The 22,434-nt window shown below is 42.2% G+C and overlaps 3 protein-coding genes across 3 annotated transcripts in view; 1 reads left to right on the top strand and 2 right to left on the bottom strand.

The window, feature by feature from the left end:
- Positions 1-2,479: 2,479 nt before the first annotated feature.
- T265_03859 (hypothetical protein) lies at positions 2,480-10,573 on the bottom strand (the record flags this gene model as incomplete). The annotated part of the gene is made up of 3 exons (XM_009168440.1): positions 2,480-2,653; positions 10,017-10,130; positions 10,532-10,573. The coding sequence occupies 3 exons, from the start codon at positions 10,571-10,573 to the stop codon at positions 2,480-2,482; spliced, it is 330 nt and encodes a 109-aa protein (XP_009166704.1).
- Positions 2,484-11,606, top strand: T265_03858 (hypothetical protein; the record flags this gene model as incomplete). Its single annotated transcript, XM_009168439.1, has 3 exons — positions 2,484-2,639; positions 5,733-5,830; positions 11,459-11,606. The coding sequence occupies 3 exons, from the start codon at positions 2,511-2,513 to the stop codon at positions 11,604-11,606; spliced, it is 375 nt and encodes a 124-aa protein (XP_009166703.1).
- Positions 11,607-13,020: 1,414 nt separating this feature from the next.
- Positions 13,021-22,434, bottom strand: part of T265_13348 (hypothetical protein) — a gene marked incomplete at both ends in the record, with an annotated part of 19,022 nt that continues 9,608 nt past the window's right edge. The window contains one exon of the mRNA XM_009168459.1: positions 13,021-13,942. Coding sequence (XP_009166723.1) covers positions 13,227-13,942 — 716 coding nt within the window. The remainder of the gene's footprint in view (positions 13,943-22,434) is intronic.

The raw sequence follows: 22,434 nt of genomic DNA on the forward strand, positions 1-22,434 counted from the left end.
GGGATCGTAACTGGTTGTCTACATTCAGTACTGACAGTTGAATAACAGGAACTCGAAGTTTACAACGATCACGACTGTTTTTCTAACAGGAAATGTTGCGAAAATGGCCTCAGTTCAGAAAGATACCAATAAATGTAAGTGATATAACGGTGTCCTGATAATTCATTGTACGACACTGGGTAGAGACCATGAAGGCCGTGGAGATCCGCGAATGCCCATCAATTTTGTCAACTGGATGAGTCGTTTTCCAAGAATATAATAATCAAATTCTGATAGAAAAAATCCAACAAAATCACTTCCCAATAAATCTGGTTTAATCTGCTCCTAAAATTCTTTCCTTTTGAACTAAATTTATTTGCGACAATATGCGTAGATCTTTCTCCCTAAATTAGTTCTCTTTTAATATATGTAGTCAGTTATAACTATACGGTCACACACGGTCATACACAGTCATTACTGTTCAGAGTAAGTTTTAGCTGATCAGTATTTCCAGTTTTATCGGAAAGTTTGTCAGTGCATATTCAACCAGTCTCTATGCTGGATTCCGCTGGATTCAGCTCTGAACTTATTTATCCGTAGTTTCTGAAGTGACTAGTTTTCCAGTGGAAGCTATGTAATGGAGTCCGTCATTTAAAGATTAAAACAACCGTATTAGCACATTACGCGTACACCTATGGCAAATAGAGTTGATGTGTGTTCCCTTACGCTACGGAGCAAAGTTACCGAAAAAGCAGTAAGCTGACTATTGTTTGCATTACCATATGCCCCTGAAGATGTCAACGATGCAACGAAAATAACTCTGTATGTGAGGAAGTGGGCCGACAGAAGAACATTTATTATGAATTCAGCCTGCCCTGCGCAGCAAGCAAACTTATGTCTCGAGTCTAGTTCAGTCTAGTAGTAACTGACATTCTGGAGATGAAAGCTCCTGTAGAGCAATCAGGGCAAGATCTACTCTATTTTTTCAGCAAGAAAAGTCGGAGACAAGTTTTATGAAAGTAAACGATTGCTCTATGAACTGTTGGTCGATCAGATGGCTAACGATATATTGGCCGAGCTCCGTTGCAGACCTTTCGTCCCCATTCCAGTAGGTAAAAAAGCCAAAATGCTTCTTCAGGCGTGTTTAGAATTATTAACTGTGAGTATTCCGCAAGATTTCAAAGAGGTCTGAACTCATGGCTTTCCTATTAGTCGTTACACCACACCCCTGTCAGACATGAATGACTGTTTGGCAGTGTCATTGACTTACACTGGATAAGACAGGGAGCCGCTTGCCCTGTGTGTTGATAAGTTAATTACGAAGACCGTGACCAAATAGTATAGTATATGGGTGAAAGGAAGAAGGCCTTCGCTGCGGAGTTATTTATTAGAAAATGCCAACTGACCAGTTACAGACTATTGGACAGGGAAGCAAAATTTTCATTTACATCTTATTTACAAAAAATGGATATCCATCTTCTCCTGAACGCGTCTTCTTGAACTTTCCTGGATATTCATTGACTGCAATCATTCATTGCTGAAATATAAGCAAATGCTACAAAATGACTCCACAAATTCCGCAAAAGATCTCCCTTTTCTAGAGACGCAAAGTGAATTTACAGGAACAAAACATACTACTCACATGCCTACCCATCAGTAGTATCACCGTCACACAGGTATTAACCATAAGGTTCCAATCTTCCTAAGCATTTGTGAAATGCATGACGTTGGTTATACCAGTCCCGATAAACTAGACTGTTCAGTAGAGACTGACCTGAATTGCATGTCGCAAGCATGATCGAAATTTCAAAATCTCATCACTGCTTGCCACAGGTTTCCTGAATTAAGTGATTTATAATTCGGAGACAGTAGATCTTGGTTCATTAAACGTTCCGCATCCGCGTAAGGCATACCAGCTCTACAAATGAAAGCGTACCCAAAAACTTGATTTTGATCGAAGGACCATTTAAGGCCAGCGCTCGCAGTGTGCGTCATCGCAGCTGGATCTCTGCATTAAGACAATTAAGTTAGATGACTGGCTAGTTACTCATAGGTCAAAATTTACGTGGTGAGATCGGAAAAGTATACCGCATACTTCAGTAAGCGCACAGAACTTGCCGCTCAATGTTGGATTATTTCGATTTTCAGATGAATAAACATAAACTTCCATCTTTGCCGTTGTCCTCCAATGGTGCAACTGATCGTTCGTTTGGTATTTCAGATAGAGCATTGTTGAATGACGAGATTACCAGTTGTGAATGGCCACGAACGCCGATGTTTCGATCACTTTTCCATTGGGCTCAGGCAGAACTTTATATATGCGTTCCTAACTAGGGACAGACTAATGGGATACCGTATGAACTAGACTTGCGTTTAGTTTGGCTGGATAAGGAGGCCCTGAGTGGTTTACACCCCCGTTGTCCACAGTGAGTTCCTCGGTTTGACAACAATTTAACCAGATGAAATAAGAATGAAGTCATAAGGTTTTAATGACCATATTTTAGCCACATTCTTCAGTGGTTAGAGAGCGAATGACCGGAAGGTCCTTGGTTCGGACCATGGTTCTGCATCTCAACTTTCCCCGTCTAGGCTTGGGCAACCTAGCAGCAGCCCAGCCCTCGTGCTTCATTCGGGTGAAGTGGCAGCTGAGCACCGGAAGGGTTTTACAGCTTGACTATTATTGGTATTATCATTATCATTGCTTAGTTAACTAACGTATCTTGCTGATAGGTTTTGTGGTTGTCAAACCTCATTACACCCTATTTCTAACTTCAGTAGGTGCGCATGAATTGCAGAAGGCGTAAATCATTTTTAAGTTCATAACTTGTCGCTGATTTTCAGATAGGTAGAAAAAACAACGCAGGTCTGCTTTTTGTAAGCGCCACCTTAAGAACGATTCATCAACAGCAGTGTTGCTAGTTTTTGTCAAGGTACTGTGAGTTACTCTTCTGACCCCTTTGGGTGCCGATTCTACAGCTTTTTGAACTGCAGAGGCCAATACTGTAAGTTCAAGAATGAGGTAAACGCCAGGAGTTCTTTACACCCTCGATGTTCTATTCGTTTCTTATGGGAACCTTGTTGACTCGGTCTAGTCAGACGACATCATCTTAATTTTTCAGGACGAACGTAAAGTACAAGCACTGTTGAATAAGTTAACCACCATCCATCTTTGACATGTGTGACTTGGCAAAAGGGTAAGAAGGAAATCAAGAGGAGTTTGTTTGCTGTTTGTGTGGTCCGCCTTCCAGGATGGAGTTCAGTTGACCCCATCTGCTGTGGCTACAGATGTTACAAAAACTGAGGCTAACCGGCTGCAGCGGTGTTCGACTGGCCAGTTTCTTTCCGGATTATCTGAATAGGCTTTCGGAATGCACTTACCTCAGAATGGAGGTTGGCACCAGGTCGCTTTCTCATCCAGGTTTCTTCACTCTAAGGCTTCAAATATAACTAGCTAACCTTTGTTCAATCACGTGATTGGTTCTCCTTCCGCCTTAAATCTCGACCAACCTCGGAACCTAGTCACTTGGCCTGACGAAGCTTTTGTGTCAAAAGCGAAACGTTGCCCAGCAATAAATCTACCGATTGTCACCAAACGTTTTCGAAAACGATAGTTAACCTTTGGTTATGCGGCAATGAAGCATCAGCGTCGACACCGTTACCGCTCTCTTTGTTCAAGATTGCATCGGAGCGGTGCCACTCTCTGACCGAAGTCTTCCTGAACTGTCTATGAACTATTGGTTACTGATCAGTTAAAAGTAGCGAGATATATTTTTTTCCAGAAGTTCACATGAACATCGACATATTGATAGTTTGACAATGGTTGACAAATAATTCATTCGGTGAAAGTCCAGTAATGAAATTAAAAAATCTCCGCGTGGAATGATGTGGACTTTGACCGTCTACATTATGTTCAGCTAAATATTTTGCAAAAACTGACGTACCAACACGGTACTTAGCTCAATGACACTAGTCGAAATGAAAAGGTGAACATTTTTAATGAACGTAAGCCCTTGGTTAGTTTACCTTCAGTACCTTATTGGTAGCTTTGAAATAAAACAACCTTCAGGACTATGATCGCTTAGAGCAACACGCAGTAAAGTACAGTAAAGGAATACTCATTTAAACAAGCATTCCCCACCAAATCATCTAAAGTAGCCTCTCGGTCAGTCCGGTGGCCCGCTGAAACTGGGAACACCACAATAAAAACCAAGTAAACACCCTTCAAGAGTTCTTCCTCTTGTGCACTTTCTAAAGTTGATCCATTGGATGAGAGGCCATTCCCGGGAGTTCGCAGTGGTGTTTCCAGTAAGGCACTATTTTAGGGGGAGATTTTTTGAACGGTAGCTGCCTCAAGAAAATGCGAATATCATCACCCAAATTTTGCCTTTTCAAAGCAATGTGACGTAATACACACCAGTATTTTATTGTAATTGTGTGTAAAATTCGTCGAATCGCGATTACTGAGGCTGAGAATGGTGGTGGGTCAGCCACCTTCAATCGAATTGACCGTCAAACTTCTTCCGGTACTACTTGCGATTTTCGTTGGCTTAACTAAGCGCTGATCCATCCAAATAGGAAGGACTGCATAGAAATATTACCTTCACCATCATTATCATCGAAAGCGTGACATCATTGTTCAACACCGATACTTCACTGCCGCAACATATTACTTTAGGTCCCCCCTTAAAGCTACCCCCTTGACATAGATTAAAATTCACTGTAGGGATGAAAGCTCAAGAAACTGGCTGCTTTAGAGGGACTCAGCTTGGGTCTCTGGGAAATATAGTTATATTCTGTACAGTAAACAGTTGTGAGTCCCCTAATCCGCCTTCAGTAAGACTTCGAGGACATGAAGCAAATTTGCTAGTCACACTGAGGTGTTCGCATATTGGAGAAATAATATTTTATAACACTCCTGAATATATATCTACTTCAGTTACTGTACACAAAAAAGTATTTATGTCCAGTAAGAAAACACTGCTGAAACCCTCAATCACAACTAATTCGTACACCTATCTAAATGGAATTGGTCAAAGAGTTAGATAAAATGTATATAAAAGATGCGTAATATGTCCGTCAGGTTGTTCCACATACCCATGAATGATCAATCGAAAATTTGATCTCCTTAATAATAGGGTCTGAAAGGTTTCCCTTTCTTCAGACATTTTTGAAGCAGACCATTATTGTCGCCGAATGCCAACGCAAGAAATTGCGGTGGGTACGTTCGGTACAACACGAGACAAACCTGACCTATGTAGTCCAATCCCTAAAAAGGAAGTTAGTTTTCCGGAAAGAAATAATTTCCGGTGGATAGAATGGCGGGAACTATTACTTCTGGTGTTCTTTGGAATGCGTATCAACGCTTCCCCATAACTGACTGATGTTTGGAATTTCACGACAAGGCAGAGGATCCATTCACTTCCTTCAGAGTTGCTTCATCAAGTATGTGGTGATATTATTAGGCACTACGGGTTAATTTACCATCAACAGGGGAATATGGCCTAAAGAAAACCGCGCGTTAATTTGACGACGATCTCGGGATTCATTGACGTAATAAATGTGTGACTGAAAACTCTGACGCGCTAGAGGGCAAAACTAGAGGGCGAAACGCTGAATAAAAAGTGACGAAAATGAACAGAGACTTACCCAGGTAATCTTTATCGAAACTCCTTTCGGAAAGCACCTAATGACTAATGAAAGGGGCACAAAGATCGCGATTTTGTAGGCCAAAATATGTTTCAACAATTCTACAGAGGCTCAACTTTCCTACATGTGAAAACCTGCAAAATTCTTCTGCGATGATGGAACTTCCGAGTCAGAATGAAAACGGCAGCCCAGGGCGGAAACCTCGGTGAGTATCTTTGCGTTAAGGGGTTTTGACGGAGGATTCAGTTGTTCGGAACCAGCGAATTTTTGTTATTGGGTAGTAGGACCCACAAAAGTAATAGTTTTGATGTCACGCAGTCATTTTCATTGTCCATGTATTCAACATCACTCGTCTTGTTACGTCGAATTCCCGAAAACCCCTAGGTTTCTGGCTGATTCAATCCAGTTTACAGTTATTTGACCAGTGGCTAATATTTTCGTCGACCTCACTATGTAGATTCCAGACTTTTGGTAGCGAAACTTTGGGATCGCTAAAGATGGGGCTGCCCACAATATTCCCGCGGACGCACCTTACATTGTCGATTCAGCTGTCATCTGCCATTGTGACGTGATATTATGCCCCCGTCACTCATGATTGTGACCTACTCTGTACACTATCGCATGCAAGTGGTCGAAATCCAAATAAACAAAACGTTTTCGACAAATCATTGGCAAGGTCGTGCAGGTAAAAATATGACAAGATGAGTAGTTAAGCGGCACCATGTAGATTCTAGAGACAAGAGACCACTGATACATGTGTTGAGATTATTCCGTTTTCCAAAGCAGTCTTTGTTCTGAAGTCGCATAATGAAGTTGGGAACTATTTGGATGTGGTGTTAGAAAGGGTTTGCATTTTAATGACACCGAAGTCATCAGATTTTTGTAAGCCATTTCAGGGGCCCAAAATCAAGATCTCATTAGAGGAGATGCATGTGCAGAGAAACTCCTAGTACAGAGTGACCGTCCTGCTAGATTCCTAATCACCACAACCACCAGATATTTTGGTCGAGTTTCTTTCACACAGTACAATTCACAATCTGTCCCAGTTTAATTTGGTGTTTATCCCATGAACCTTGGCTTTCTTATAATACCCCATGTGTTTGGTTCTGCTGAATACTTTAAAGTATTTCATACGTATGCATTCTCAGCAGCCCTTATTTTGAGATGATCTCCTCTGAGGTGTGTTGCTCAAGTTAGAGGGTGCGATTCTAATCACCTTGCTTTTCTATTTTTGGATTCCAATGGTCATATGTCGTGTTGTTTCAGCTAGCCAAGTTATCCAAAAGTAATTCCACTTGATGGGTGAAACATCTAACTGAGAAATCCGGTTTTGAAAAGCCAATATACAAGTGTTCATGTGATGTGGTTTCCATGATTGAAGGATGAGTGACGCTATATCCTATCTGTCTGGAAAGTCAGCCTCCTGAAGATTACCCCTGAATGCCCCAAACTAATGAGACACTCAGGTTCCACGAAACGCCGATCAGACAGCCTTCGATTGAGGTCAGAGAGTACCCTTCAAAATACAGTGCGAGACAACTTTGGATCGACGTCAGACAGCGCCCTTAAAAATACAGCACAAGGCCGTTGAACTTGCATCAATTTGCTTGTTCGCCATAAATTCCTTGTCGGCGCGTCTTTTTTCCGTCACCAGGTACTGAAGAGCGGACAGCAGTTAGATATAATACTGCCTAAGTTCGAGTTAATCGTGCTTCTGCTAAACCACTCGTGGCTGATCGGTTAAACGTTCAAACCAGCGGCTGGGAAGTTGCGAGTTCGAAACCTCCTTGGGGTTGTGTGAGATGCGCACTGCTAGCGATTCTCAATAAGGGTGAAAGGGATATACAATGCTTTTCGGCTTTTCAGCGAAGTACAGCCTAACCGACAGAACGAAAGTTCAGTTGAAATTTATAAGATCTCCTTACACAATTATCTACCCAATGATGACCCATATCGTCTGACTAACCCATGACAAACGTTCGTTTTCAGCTTCATAGGTAGACATGAAAACAACATCAAAAGACCGTGAACAGTAGCCAGGAACAAACCGTGGATATCAAGGACTGCTTCAATTTTACCCGAATTTCCAAACAGATCAATAGTGAGCTTCACTCACTAGTGAATTAGTCCACTGAAAACAGTCTTTCTCACAGAAACCTGGTGAAATCATGAGGAACTTTGATCCCAAATCAACCTCGTGTTACTAACAAGTTTACAAGTGCTGGATGTATAACGTATTGGTCACCAATGAGCAGAGAGGAGACGGATCACAGTAAAACTGCAACTGAAGTAAACCGCAACTTCTTTATCGCAAAGTTCACTAAATCTAATCTTGTATCTGATCTGCATCTGCTAGTCTCCCAGTTTTCGTAGAAACGTCCTGTTTACCATTGAAAACTGACCGCGTCACGTAACCAAGCGCAAGCTTCGGCGAAATGTATCGCTAAAAACTAGTCGTATAATTGTCTTGATTTCCGCTACCTGAGTGTCGCGGTTCTCCGCGGAAACCAGATAAGATCAAGAAATTTAGTGGAATTTCTTGGACGGTGGCATTTCTGCGTAGCACCTGTTTTTGGATCCTCCAAACCAGTATTTCAACACTGCAGAGGTGTTGTTCTCCCCAGTGAGCTGTGAAGCTGATATGCGAAAATATTATTACTAAGGGAAGCGTAACAATGCGGGGAGACAATCTTGTGGGTTTACATTCAACCACAAAGTTAACTCAAGGTTAACTACGCGTCTCCTTATTAACGTACTGTTGGGTAGAACTAGTGTCAATTGAATAGGTGGGATAAATTTGATTGCTGGGTTCGATTGGTACTGCGGCTTAGTCAGTGAGGAAAAAAGGCATCAACGAACAGTGATAACGTTATCATATTCTCCAGAAGCACTTAAATTGTCAGGCATATTTGAAGCGGTCAAGCCGTCTTCTTTTTTAGCCAAAGAATCTTCTTCGGGTTTGCCGGAAAGTTTTGTTCACCTCATCTTATGAGTCCTGTTAAATTATCACGTCCGTTCTCTACAGATCAGCCTATTTTCGAGCTGTCTCGGTACCGTGAGTTGCATAGAAGGAACGTACGCTAGTGTTTTGTTAAGTCCTCTTTTCCAGCCACTATGATAGTGTATAAGGCAGTGAGGTTCCGTTTCGACTTTTGTTGACAACGATGGTAGCTATGGAGGAAATTCCTGCATATGACTAATTAAAACTGGTTGTTGTACTGCTCAGCAGGCCACTAGCATCTTACTTGCATGAAAACAGACGTCAGTAGCGACTAGTCATCATTTTCTGAAGTAGCTTAGAGATCCATCTCAGAAATCCTTTTATGATATTTGATTGTATTACTTGGAGTTTGCTTTATCTACTCCTGCAGCCAAAGTGTCGCAAATCACCCTTAAAAACGAGTCCAGTGCACCGATATGGGTGGTCAAAGGAAAGACCACATTCATCTCCAAATTTTTCACTCAGACCTTTCTGTGCATCTAGACTCCAAATATCTAGGACACATATGTCCAGTTACCAAGTTATTCCATATTGCAGCCGGTATAATTTTGGCAAGGGTATATCGGATAACGAATAGAGAGCACCTGACAGTAACTTTATCCGGAGATAAGGAATAGAAAATTACGTAGATTTGTGGACAGAATTCCTGGTCAAACAACTGATCTAACGTTATACCTACCGAAAAAGGCTTGTGGTACGCGTAGAATCGGTCAGCTGAGCGTGCTTAGTCTGGTTTGCAGGCCTGGTTGGGACTCATGGAATCGGAGAAGGTTTCGCTTCATTTATGAAGATGAGCGAAAAAAGAACTGATGGATTAGGTGGCTTTTAGGAAATTCTCTTTGTTCTAAGACTTCTTGCCCTTAAGCACACCTTAAAATAGAAACTTAGTTTGTTATGTGGACTTCGCTAGTCCCACTCTCACCCGGTCCACGGTGGCGTCCACAATAAGGTGGATTTGATAGTGGAATCCACTGGAAATCCACTGGGAAAGAAAGCGAATTACTGGTTCAGCTGCATGTACTCAGTTGTTAGGACAGCTAGCAGGAGCGTGGGATGAATGCAAGTTATTTAACTTCCTGACTTGACCGACAGTGTCTATCTTCGTATAGACTTTTACCGGTTTTGCCAAACAGGTTAAATCACACTAAACGCGATCCACTTAGCTCTCTCAAGCAACGTCAGGTGCGAAGCCCTCTTGTCCTAATTCGAAGAGGTGAACAGATATGCAACCAGTCAACACCTCCTGCCGGGCGAATATGACGACCAAGAAATTGAAAATAGTTGTGGTGTTAGCTTGTGATTGTTCAGAGTGATTATCGTCCTCATGGCATAGAAGAAAATGGGTCCACTTCCTCAACCGTCCCAGGTTAGTTTAAAAACGATGACATACTTTTGATACCCTTTCGTTCTCCTTGTTAATTTTACCATTCGTAGACAATATGGTCAATGGTAGCCCCGTCCCATCCGAAGCGTTTATTTCAAGTTTGCCAGCAGGATAAGGACTCTTGAGAAAAACGAATTCGGAAAGTAAAGTTGGTGCTTGTGGACTCCGTACTCAAGTCAAATAATCAATCCCCCTATAGCAGCCTTACACGGATTGCCGATCTGAGACCCTAGATGCGGTTGTCAACGTTGCAAACAACCCACTGCGTAATATGCGAAAAAGTACCGCTAAGTTAAAACTGCCTCGAAACCATTCCGATCGTTTGTTGTCATGTTCCATGTTCTTGTAATTTTCACCGGGGAATTTGATAGTGATCCAACAATTCGTTCGTAATAAAACGTAAATTGTATGAGGTTACCACCTTTTATTTTGACTTCCGTAGCTCTGATTTGTGCAATGATGCCAGCCATCAGTTAGTTCAGCTTCGTCAGTGGGAGAAATTCCCGTGTATCACGCCTTACCTCTGTGTAGTCTACACAATTCTTTGGAGACTGCCTGGTCATCGATCGATTTTAGTCGTGATTGGCCTGAACTCAGCAGTTAGCAGTCTTCAGCCTCTTTCACTTCCCCGTCATCCTGAACTTCGTATGCGTGCTGACTTGACTACGAAACCGTTTTTGTCACACTGGTAGTTAGACCGCTGGGCTGATGGACGGTGGAGGGATACGAAAGCGTTCGTATCCATTCATCGATCAGATTTCGCGTGAATGGTGTGTGTGCATGTGTAGAGAGTCGATTTCTGGGTCGTTTCAGGTCATCCCACAGTGGGAATCACGGGGTGTGAGCACAACAAGCCAACCAACTAGCCGTGATCGGATGAATGCGAGAGCCGCGTTCTTGGAAGTGCCACTGTCCAGCCTATGGATGTCTAGGATCGCAAACGGCCGAAAATTAAGCAAAAAAGGAAGAGAACTTTATCACTGTAATCTCCTTAACTCATCTTACTGCACATTACACTTGGCTTTTCATAAGACTGCCATCGAGCTTGCAATCTGCTTTATACACTTTATTGTCAACTCACATGAAATTGTAGTGGGTATCAGGATAGCAATGTAAAATTCTTCTGGGTCATGGCAGAAAACGAGCCGCGCTGTGCTCATACAAATGCCATGCGATTGGACTGAGCATGGCACACACCAACGTTCATCAGGCGTGTACAGAAACGTTAGAGAAGACATAGGGAAGGCGGTACAACTCCGGTATGTTACTTCACCATGTCATGTATTTAATCTGATCGAAAATAATCATAGAGACGTGAAATTTTTGCTGGACTTTAAAATGAAGTCCTATAATGGGCGAGATGGCTCAAGTGGTTAGAGTGCGAATTTACTGACCGGAAAATCCGTGGTTCCAACCTGACCTCTGTTTCTCGACTTCTCCTGTCTCAGCTTGGGCAACCCGGGCAATATCCCAGCCCTCGTGCTTCCTTCGGATGACATGACAGCTAGGCACCGGAAGGGTGTTACAGCTGAACGATTTTTTATAGGCCATCTGGTGGAAGGACTTGGATTCTTTCTATGCTGGTGGTTCCTATGAGCCATGTGGACCGCGGGCGAAGTACGAACAAAGCAATCAGTGTAGAGTAACTTCGGAATTATGCTGGTTTGCTACTCGAAACATGCAATCTGCAGCCCGAGCTCATAAGGTATTCAGTGCGTGTAGTCGTGGTTTCATGCGCGAAAACATCTTAGGAGACGTAATAAATTACTTAAAAAGTATCAGCAAACCACCTAAAGGGCACTCGTCTGGATTTCGATTTCATATTTTTGGACCCAAGGCTGAGACGCTGACTGAGTTTTCTAACTGGACGTTTTTGTACAGGTTCTCCCCGCGTCGTTCACTCACAGATGGACACTTACACCTCTGCATTATTCAAGGAGAAGGACATGCGTAACGCAGACTCCACTGAACGTTGGCTGAACGAATATATTAGACGCTTTGTTCACTATATTTAATAAGGAAAAATACATTGGGTGAGTAAACCAGCCTTATGGTGTACGTGTCATCACTCGCTGAAGAGTGCATGTGCTGTCAATTTTCGCTCGTCCAATACCAGCTACCGCTCGGCATAATGATGTGATGTAGTCCGACTAGTGTAGTCATGCAACCATGTAGTGTTCTCGGTTGACTATCTTCTACATTGCTTCGATTGTTACTCACTCAAAGAGGAAAACTACTGAAACTAACCACTTTGGAACACTTATCACAATGAGAACCAATGGAAGAGCAGTCGATGATAATAGCGCAATAGCATCCTCTCCTCTGGAGGCTATTATCTCTGCACTTGAAGTTATTAGTTCTGAGGTTAACTGCGCGGTGGAATAGACGAGCTCCATTAATACTGACAGAAACAGAAACAAATACCTTGAAGGGTTATGCGCGTATAAAAAATAACTTTGCCTAGATGTTACATCGATAACGGTGCAGATATATTCACGAGTGCTTAGTGAGATTCCAAGTTGGTGGTCTGTTAGTTTACACGTCCGAAGTACCAGTGACATTTAGAGCCTCATTCTGTGATGCCTGCACATTTCTCTCATCAAGACTTAGTTTTAGCGAATAGGGAATGCCACGAGTGGCGCCCATTTAAAATGAGAGCTCACACTACCCCCCGGAAACACGGAAATGCGTTCTGGGACGCAGCAAGTTGAGAAACTAACAGACTTTGTATTTTTTTCGACTGTAACAATTGGACCTTGTTAGAACTGCAGCCATACATGACACACGCGACTGAGCCCCATTCGTCAGTTCCGTAATTTTAAACTTTATGTAGTAGTTCGTTACCTTATCGTCATCGCCGGTCACTGCATGCGAAGCTGACCTGCAAGCTGGCCTCAAAACGGTAACCGCTTTGATTGAGTATTAAACTGGGGTCCCGACACCCTAATCTTTGTCACAGTCGGTTTCCCATCTATACCACTCCTGCATATTTTCAAAATCAAATATGCCAATCCACTGAAATGAGGAATTTGTTTATCAGCTATGATTATCAAAGGACTTAATCTTATACGCTTATCGATTAACACAGAAATATGATGAACAAAACTTGCTCGGATGCAACGCTTGAGGTCAATGTTTTTACACAAGCATCATTATTTCTGGGTTTGTTACAAGTCCAAGGATTCGTGTTTTTGATCATTTCGATAAGTCTTTACTCTATTCCATTAAACGCTCCACAATGCTGGAAACGTCACCACTTTCAACCACAGCCAAGTGATAGAGTTGTGAATAGTCCTGTTCAAATCCCATTTCACGAAGTTGTTCAATCGCTGTCGACACTCGGGGATCAATCGGAGGGACTAGTGGCGACTCGACTGAATCAGACCGCCTCGCGGAATCGCTGCAATTGATACCCGACGCTGAGCTCTGTTCTTCTTCAGCTTCTGATCCTTCGTCTGAATATGAATACTCAGCTTTTACGCTGGCCGCGGTTGTTTTTATTGAACATAAAATTTTACTTGGGAACGGTGAACCTTTCCTAGTAATGAAAGCCGGATGACGGGGATGAACATTGCGTTGATAGCAGTCAGCACAGAATGTTTTGTTTGGACAGAGAACGCAGGTGAATTTATCTTCCTCCCAGTCTGTCTTATTACACTTTGCACATCTCAGGTCAAATACATCGGACTCCGTGGGCGTGGTGAGAACTTGTCCTTCAAATGCTTCCCCTTTGTCTACTTGCTCACGAAAATCTTTTGGTAGTTCCTCTGGTAAACAACCGCCGAAGAATGCGCTCAGTCTTTGATTGTCCCCATTTGCGGTCACTGGAGCTACAAAGATGGTTGGAGGCTTACGAGGGTCGGAGTCCTGCATGGTCCTTATGGCTTCAAGGAGGCTTTCCGTAGTACTTATGGTGCAGTATTCCTCACCATCTAAAACGGACATAAAAAGAACTACATGCCATCCAAAAAAGACATTGATATGTTGCATTGTTACTATAATATGATAAAGGAAATTTTTTTAGCTTTTCAGTAGTATGAAAAGAATGTGAGACTTTCAACTGAGATTTAAGTTTTCGAGTGAGGCCTGTTTGTACTGCGACTGCGGCTGCTTCAGCCTTACTGAAGACCATCGTCAACGCTTATCTTGCGACTGTTTTAATCGTGGATTTTCTGGCTTGTAGTTGAACATTATACCACTTTGCAACGAGTGTTTGATCAGCAGTGCGCCTAAGTTGCAAATATCAGCCGAGTGACGGTGATCTCAACTACTAACCGGAAGTTAATGAATTGGAAAGCTGCTGGAGGACAAATCCTGCTGACCGTTCCCAACAAGGATGCAATGGCTGTTGAGCGCGCTGCGGCCGTTCGACATTTAACTTGTAGGTGTAATTTCATCACTAAATAATTCTGGTTATCATCCAAGGGGAACAAATTACTAGGGATCCATTTTGAAACCGAAAAAATACCCTCCTTTCCTAAGGACTGTTGCGTATGTGGCTACCGATCAGAAGTGGTTAGGTTTTCGAATTTATCACGCTTTGTGAAAGCAGGCCATTGAAGTGTATGTTAATAAATCAAACTATGTTGTTCTAGCTGCCAAAAGATTAAAACCAAAACTCGTAAGCACTTACCACTCAATTGGCAATCTACTGGTTTGTCTGTGGTGTCTTCGAAGACTCCACTTTTCATAGGATATTTATTAAGAGGGATGGGAGAGCAGTCCTAACGGTCTGTGGATTAGAACTAAATGTTCAGACGGCAAGGCGTTGCTTGACTAATTAGACGATACCGGACCCAAGAGCCCCGCCAGATCGATCAAAAAAAGGTTTGATCAGCTGAATCTTAATGTGACCCAACCAAACGCAATCAAAGGGATTAATTCAGCTACATGTGCCAAAAATGGACTGAGCTCCGTTGATCTGTTAGACTGATAATCGATTGATTGAGCAGGCATCAGTGCCACAACATATCAGATGAATTTTCAAGGGGTCATCTGGCATTGTGAAGCCCCTGTTTTTGTTTTTCCTCATGGGTTTTCGAATAATTTTCGCCCATCTTTTACTGTGAAGGACCAAAATGTTAAAATCTGTTTTTCACCTCCACACCCCAGAGACAAACTGATTACTCCGCTTTGTATGCCAACAAACTCAGAAAAACCAGGGGGTGCTCCGCTGTTTATGGAAATTTCGGTCCTTCGAAACGTGTAGACATGTGTTTACAAGGAGGACGCGCGAAATGTTTCGTGTGAAGATGATATCAGTCCCACCAACCTAGAAACTATAGGCCGGCTCACATATAAATTTACATATAAACCTATTTTATCAAGAAGAGCTTGATCCAGGGCTCTACCCAAGTCAGCAGGTTGGCTAGACGATCGAATGTACAGTCAACTAGTTACTTCGGCCTATTCGTTGGACGATGATAGCAACCCAAACGCATAGCGAACCAAAAAAGTAGGTAGCGAATTGGGTTGACATTTCGAGTCTTCATCAGTGAGATTGAAATATCGATTTCCGCCTTCGGACTTCGTCATTGGCAAAACTGAAATGCTATTGCACACCCTAAAGCCCCATTTGGATGTTCATCACAAGTCAAGTAACTTCACGGCTGGTGCGTAGTCTGAGATTGGCCGCCGTCAGACTTACCGGAGTGTACGAACATAAATCTATAGAAGAAATTCCACTACGAATAAAAACGTCTTACTTCTGGCCAATTTTGGTTCTTGAAGACTAAGCAACCTTTTATTGACTCCCCTAAGCTTAGACAAGCCAAGAGGTTATTGATTAATTGCTAAATATCCTCACATCACTATCAATCAGTAGACCACTCAGGGGAGAATAATTTTACACGGTGAGTGAAACTTCAATCCGACAACTGTAACTGGAGTCACGAACCGATGCATGACCACACTATGTGGTTTCTATGAGCGAAAAACGAATGGCGGTATCGCTTGTCTAAGTTAGTCACACTGCTGATCGGCCTGTCATGGCCAAACGGCTAAGAATCTAACCGTTGGCTGAAAGGTTGCGGGTTTGAGACTATGGAGTTCCGTGAGATGCGCACTGTTGATGACCCCCAACAAGGATGAAACGGCTATACAGTGTTTCTTGACTTATGCATAGATTGGCTTTACTGAGAAGATGAAACCACCACCGGACATTCCAAAATCTCATCAGATCAACATCAATGTTGATTGACAGGGATATACCCTTTTCTTATCCCCCATGATGGACTATTTGAAGCTGAGAAACGCAACAGTTGGCCTATTCAAAGCCCGGTATTCCGCTCATCATCAATCGACAAAATAATACAGCGAACGATGGAAAGAGCTCATTGTTTTGAAAGAGTTAAGGAGGAAGATAATTTCTTACAATACTTTTCTCGTCTGCCATTCCAAGCGTAATTGTGAACTAGTTTGAGATAAGGGAACATACGTATATGCGGAAAATGATCGTTATAGGTGCAGTGTTCCCCTCTAAGAAAAAGAACACGACATCATGCAAGCAAACACTAGGACTGATATGTGGCAGTTTTACAAAACAGCAAACAAGTATGATTAAATGGAATTACTAAAACGTCGCACCTGAAGCATCGTGCATTATTGCACATAATCGCGTTCCATCAATGGATGGAACTGATCACCTGTGGAGAATTGTTAGGATGAAGACGTCACACTCTAGTGACTCAAACGAAAATGGGATGTTTTTTAGACAATCTTCTGAATAGTGCACTGTGAATATACATGTATCGCGATATCTCAGATAGAGTAGCGACTGAAGCGTGAGGCGGTCTGGTGCAGCACATTCAGTTGCCTGGAAACATCACAAACAAAGTATTCAGATTGGTTCCAGTCTCTCGCAAAAACCAGATTTGTTTGCAAATGAGTGCATTTCGCCGATACCAAAGTTTACTTATGTTGTGGTCCATAGGACGAGAACTATGCTATATTCGGGACTATTACGGGTTGTTCTTGTGGTATTCTATTACATTCCCAGTTAGGTAGCAGGTGTGGCTTCGTTGCTTTTGGAATCTGAAATGGAGTTGCAAGATGAAGTAGGGGACTTCCAAACCAAGGGTAGGATTCGGTTTCTCACACCCAACGGGGTCGCTCGTGGTAGTTGTAATTGTGCCTTCGGAATCAGCCTTGAGGATCGCTGTTCACCTCGGGAATTTTCGTCAGGAGCGAGTTTTTGTAATGCGGCGATTCACTGATGCTGTTAGCGCAGACAAAAGGCACATGGACCCGGCGGAAGTATGCCACTTCAAACAGCGATCGCCCTGGCTAAATTTGAGGTCATCGCAGTGTGAATTTAACATGAAAGCCACCAGTGACTCATCGAAACCCAGTCTACATCCATCTGCCATAGATTTTTTGTTGGCGATCTTTGGAGGTTTTGGTGGTTCATCGTGCGAACTATGCAGGACGTCGAAAAGTTTTTGAGCAAAACACTTAAAAAAATGCGAATCGGAGCTCAACCACACCGTGCATCAAACATCAACCAGACCCATTCGTGATAAGCAACCTTCGTACTGTGTCAGAAATGGACCAAAGTCCTTCAGATTACAACAAAAATCAGCTGTATTTACATGAATGCTTGCTTGACTGTTGGCTTGTGCGCTTCAACCGCGCCCTGAAGAAGTCTTCCCACGTAGTGACAAAAAACATTTGAAAGCCAACTACCGAGCTCAGTGAACAGATCAACCGCCCTGGGACCAAGAAAAAACTAATTACCCCCAGCTACCAATATATAGACATTGCCGAATGCTTCCTTACCATAGTACCAGATTGTAAAACAATCCTGATTCGCTCGCTTACTTGGGGTAACAGCAGATTTGTTCGTTTTAACACCCAGTTATTCGTTGTTTTGGGTGACAAACGACACGAACAGGATTATTGAGCAGCCTTTTCCAATCGACTGACAGTCGTTCCATTCTGTGTATAGTAGAATCAAATGGATATATATACTCGCTGGTAAAGTAACCTGATAGTGAATCGTTTCCATCCACCTTATGAGAGAAATTTATCCAGGAAAAATACTTTAGCATCTCGAAATTCGGTCCGACTGAAATAAGGGGCAATCTTCGCTCATCGTATTCTGTTGAACTACAGACCTAGACAAAATTCAACTGGGACTTCACATGACACCAAGCTACTCTGTAAGCAAGCGTTTCATTTCTTTTTCTGCATTTCCGGTCCTGATTTTGTGGTTTGCACTTGTTTTGCACTTGCACTGAAATCCTTTGTCGGTGCGTTTGGGGTTCGTATCATTACTTACCTCCTGTCCTAGGGATGAAAGGACCCAACGTAGTTTGAAATTGCGTGCAGCATGACTCAAGTGTAAATACGCTCAACATGACATAGTAACCTGTCTGACTCGGATGAAATCTGTGATGCTATGAGTATTTTCGGAAGGAAGTTCATGATCGAATAGGTGTACGTAAGATCTTGGTGAACCTATCACACCGTTCATTTGATCGGGGTCTGGTGAGTGATAAGAATCACGTTTCGTGGGGTTCTTCTTCGCAGATTTCGCCATTAATTCCAAGCTCTAATCCATAACTCACTCCTTTTAGGTATGTAGCAACAAAAGCCTCTCAAACTTCCTGTTGGTTGCTCATCTTTTGTCGAAATAATGCCAGATGTGCACATAAAACTAGCTTCCACGTCACAACTTCAACTTCTCTTATCTTAAAGTATTAGTCTGGGTTGTCCGAACCTGCTTCGTGGAAATTGTACTGCATGCAAAATATTGCGATTCTCAAAAGGGTTACACTACCCCACTTGTGATGCCTGTATCAGTGTACGCTATTCAAAGGCCAGTATTACATTTAGTGCGTCATATATTATCCCTATAGTTGCCTGGTCTCTCACAAGATTACAGATTACTTAGCGGTTCGAAAAACCATTCTGTGTCCTCGATTTTTGCGTAACTATATTAAGGCTGGAGTGCTTAGTAAGCCAAAAACTGGTCCAAACCTAGCGAACCAGTGGTGAAAAAAGCGCCGCGGACGAGCAGAACCCGCTGCTTTGCATCTGGAGTAATTTACTAGAGTTTTGAGTGGACTGCTCCACCTGTGGTTTAAAAATCGACGTTGAGAATTGGATCGTTCTAAACAGATCGTACGATTTCAAACACTGATAGAATATATTAGGTCATCCAGATTGTCGCTCAGGTGTTGTGTGGACCATTGGACAAACCTTCTCAGGGGTGACTTGGGGTTTGAGCATATTAGTGAGACTTGCAGCTTTTATTTACTTTCCAGTAGTATGGATTCCATTGTTTCATTCATGTTTGCAGTACGACTACTGGTCACTAGCTGGTATGAACTACATAAGAAGAGAACATTACAGCAGTCCAAACTGGACTCTACGAACTCTTATTGGATTCCTGTGTTACGTATTACGGGAACTAAAAAACAAACCGTTTACTAATTACGAACTGTCGTTCTGTTAGAAATTCACTTTTTATTTTTTGGGTAAAACTAAGAGGGTATTGTTATCCCTTCTCCTTCCTATATATTCTGTAGCCACAATGCTGAAAAGCATCGTGTTTTCGACGTTTCAAACTCGCGTTGATTGTGCAATATTTGGTAGGAGTGGATGTTCTCAAGTCTGTGGAAGATTTCCGTGAACCTGCAGTCATTGGAAAAAAGTGTGGGATAAGAAATCTGTTCTTCCGTATCACGAGCACCTTTAGCTGTATACTAGTATATGAAATTTTCTGTTAAGTAGAAGTGTGTGATAAAACTTCGGTCCCTCTTGTCTTATCTAGTTTGAATGTCACGCTTTAGCCACTGATTACAAAGAACTTGTCGTGATACGTGCCAAAGGAACTATACTGACGTGTGATTCTCAGTCGACCGACACGAAAACCAATAATCGCAATGTATGGTCCACAAAGTATAGTGCTCACGTGCAGAAAGCGCAAGACCTGTCAAGTAGTATTCAATCGATAGTCACAGGTTCAAAGGCACCACACACTGTTTCTTCATCTGAATGCAGTGTGGATACGTAAACAGCCTGGTATAGAAGATATGTGTGATGCCTGACTTCACTGGAGGTCAAGCGATGTATTCAAAAAAAGACTGTCCTACCATCCTTTCAGAGGCTCTTATTGTATTATATGATGAGGTTTGGTGAGTGACGCTATCAGAACATGTGATTTGCATCTGGTCAAAAGTATCGTAAAATTCTTAGTCCAATGACTATTCGTGAAAATCACAAGAATTCAAAGGTAATTGACTTTTTATATATTATTAATCTGGAGGTACAATCGCAAATGATGTCCTTTATTTACCAGTTTAATGCAATCGCATCACGTAAGCGAAGGTGAATTAAGCCAATAGACTGAATAGTGAAAAGCCTTTTGCTTCACTGAGCCCTTAGACAACCCAGACAAGCCCAATTCGTCACTGTTTCACTCAGCTAATGACCAGCGTTCCCGGACGCTCTGAAGAATGTGAAGTCCATCTGAGAGAAGGCATAATTGCTAAAATAGCATCTTAGACTGGAAGTTATGAGGACTTAGATTCCAAGTAAAGAATTGTCTACATTCCGAACTCCAACATTTTGCAAACTAGTTTGAGGGAACTCGTGAAAATAAAAGGGATGTGACATAAAACGTAGTATTGGTCTAATGTTTATGGTTTGAAAGAGTGAAATCACAAACGCATCTGCTTCTAGTCAGCCTTTTCTAAGGACCATGTGGCCAGTGGCTAAATCCAAGTAAACCAACTTTCCTCGACTGTGTACAGTTCTTCATGCAAAGTTGCCATGACAGAATTTTCAGGGCAGCAGAGGGGCTAATTCAAGGGTGAATAAAATTCGGCCTGTTGCCGGAAGTTAACTTTGTAATCAATCCTGGTTTAATAATATCGTAGGGATCTTAAGGCCTGCTTATACTTGTATTAACATATCACAGTAAGGAGCACAGTTCACGTAAGCTACTGTAGCCTGTTATACAACTGCTTACTCGAACGGTGTTTTCAGTCACAAATATACATCTGTGTTATGCTGACATTATCTATAACGCCACTCTGGCTCCCTGGTGTGTACAGGTTTTCGAAAAATGAATTCCCATCTGATTCTAGGCTGAATTTATGCAGAATTTTTACTCACTGTTGAGTTGTTAATCTATTCGAATGGGTGTAGTTGTGAAACTTCTATGAAGTCACTTGGTTGACCCGATCCATGACTACCCCTCGCTTGCTTTTGGCTTACGCGATGCTCGATGGCATGGTGATCAGCTACAGTATTATCACAAAAGCAGTGCACTTTCTCATGTCTAGAACACAGCGGGGATTTGTATTCCCGATATGGCTGAGATACATACATCGTACATACATATGCATCCATTCCTGTACGCTGACGATAATAGATAAAAAATGTACCCACTGGTACTGTGTTATAAGCAGTGGTTCGACTTTAACGAAGTAACAGTGCTTGAAGGTCCTCGTGAACGATTTTTTGACAGAATACCAACAATGAAGGATATTTTCGGTTCCGGATTCCCTTTGTGTGATAGTAGTTACACGGCTAATGGTACAGAGAAATTACAGTGAATCAAATCCAAACCACAACATCAATTAGCGTTTGATAGTAAATAGCAAGTAACGATAATATGACCCGAACATGACGGTGTCACGATTGGTATAGCCTGAATGAAGAAATACTTGTCTCTATCGTATGCGTGGTTAGCAGACCGACCAGCAAAACTCATGAGGGTGTCACTTAATCACCATATCCAAATACAGTACAAGCTTCGATGGAATAAAGAGATGGATTGAGGATGTTCGATGAATTATGTGGCAACACGTCTGGTGAACCAAATGATGGATATGTAAGCAGGTCATCTTTTGAGGGCAATACCCTGGAACATGCCGGTCAGTGAGTACACTTAGTGCGGAGTGGACATAATGGCAATGTGTACCACATCAAGACAAAACAGCCTCCTAGGAGAGTAAAGAATAACAAATGGAAATTATCATTGAATTCAAGAAAGAGAAATGAAAGAAAAATCAAACGAATGGGTAGGACGGCTAAGTTCCTGCAGAAATTTCGTGATACTACCGTAAGGATGATAATCTTCGGACGAGAATTTTTTTTATTGTTACACAAGAACAGATCGGATGCAGAAAATCGGTAAGAAAGCGATTGGCACTCTTTCTGGAAAAGTTTTCGTAATTCGATTTCCGAACTCTTTAAAGACATCAAGAAAAAACACAAGAATAAGACCATAACTTCCATCCCAAAGCTTGGCTAGCTGTGGAGGCAACTGCAGTGAAATGTTACTCACAGTAGTGTGCCCATCTGTCTGTACGGGTATTGGCAGGCTTTCTGTGGTGCCAGTTTGAATGGGTTGCAATTCCTAATTGAGGTGTCGAAATTGGCATATTGGTTTGAAGTTATATATATATATATA

This window comes from Opisthorchis viverrini (genome assembly GCF_000715545.1).
Source record: "Opisthorchis viverrini unplaced genomic scaffold opera_v5_57, whole genome shotgun sequence".
Lineage (NCBI taxonomy): Eukaryota > Metazoa > Platyhelminthes > Trematoda > Opisthorchiida > Opisthorchiidae > Opisthorchis > Opisthorchis viverrini.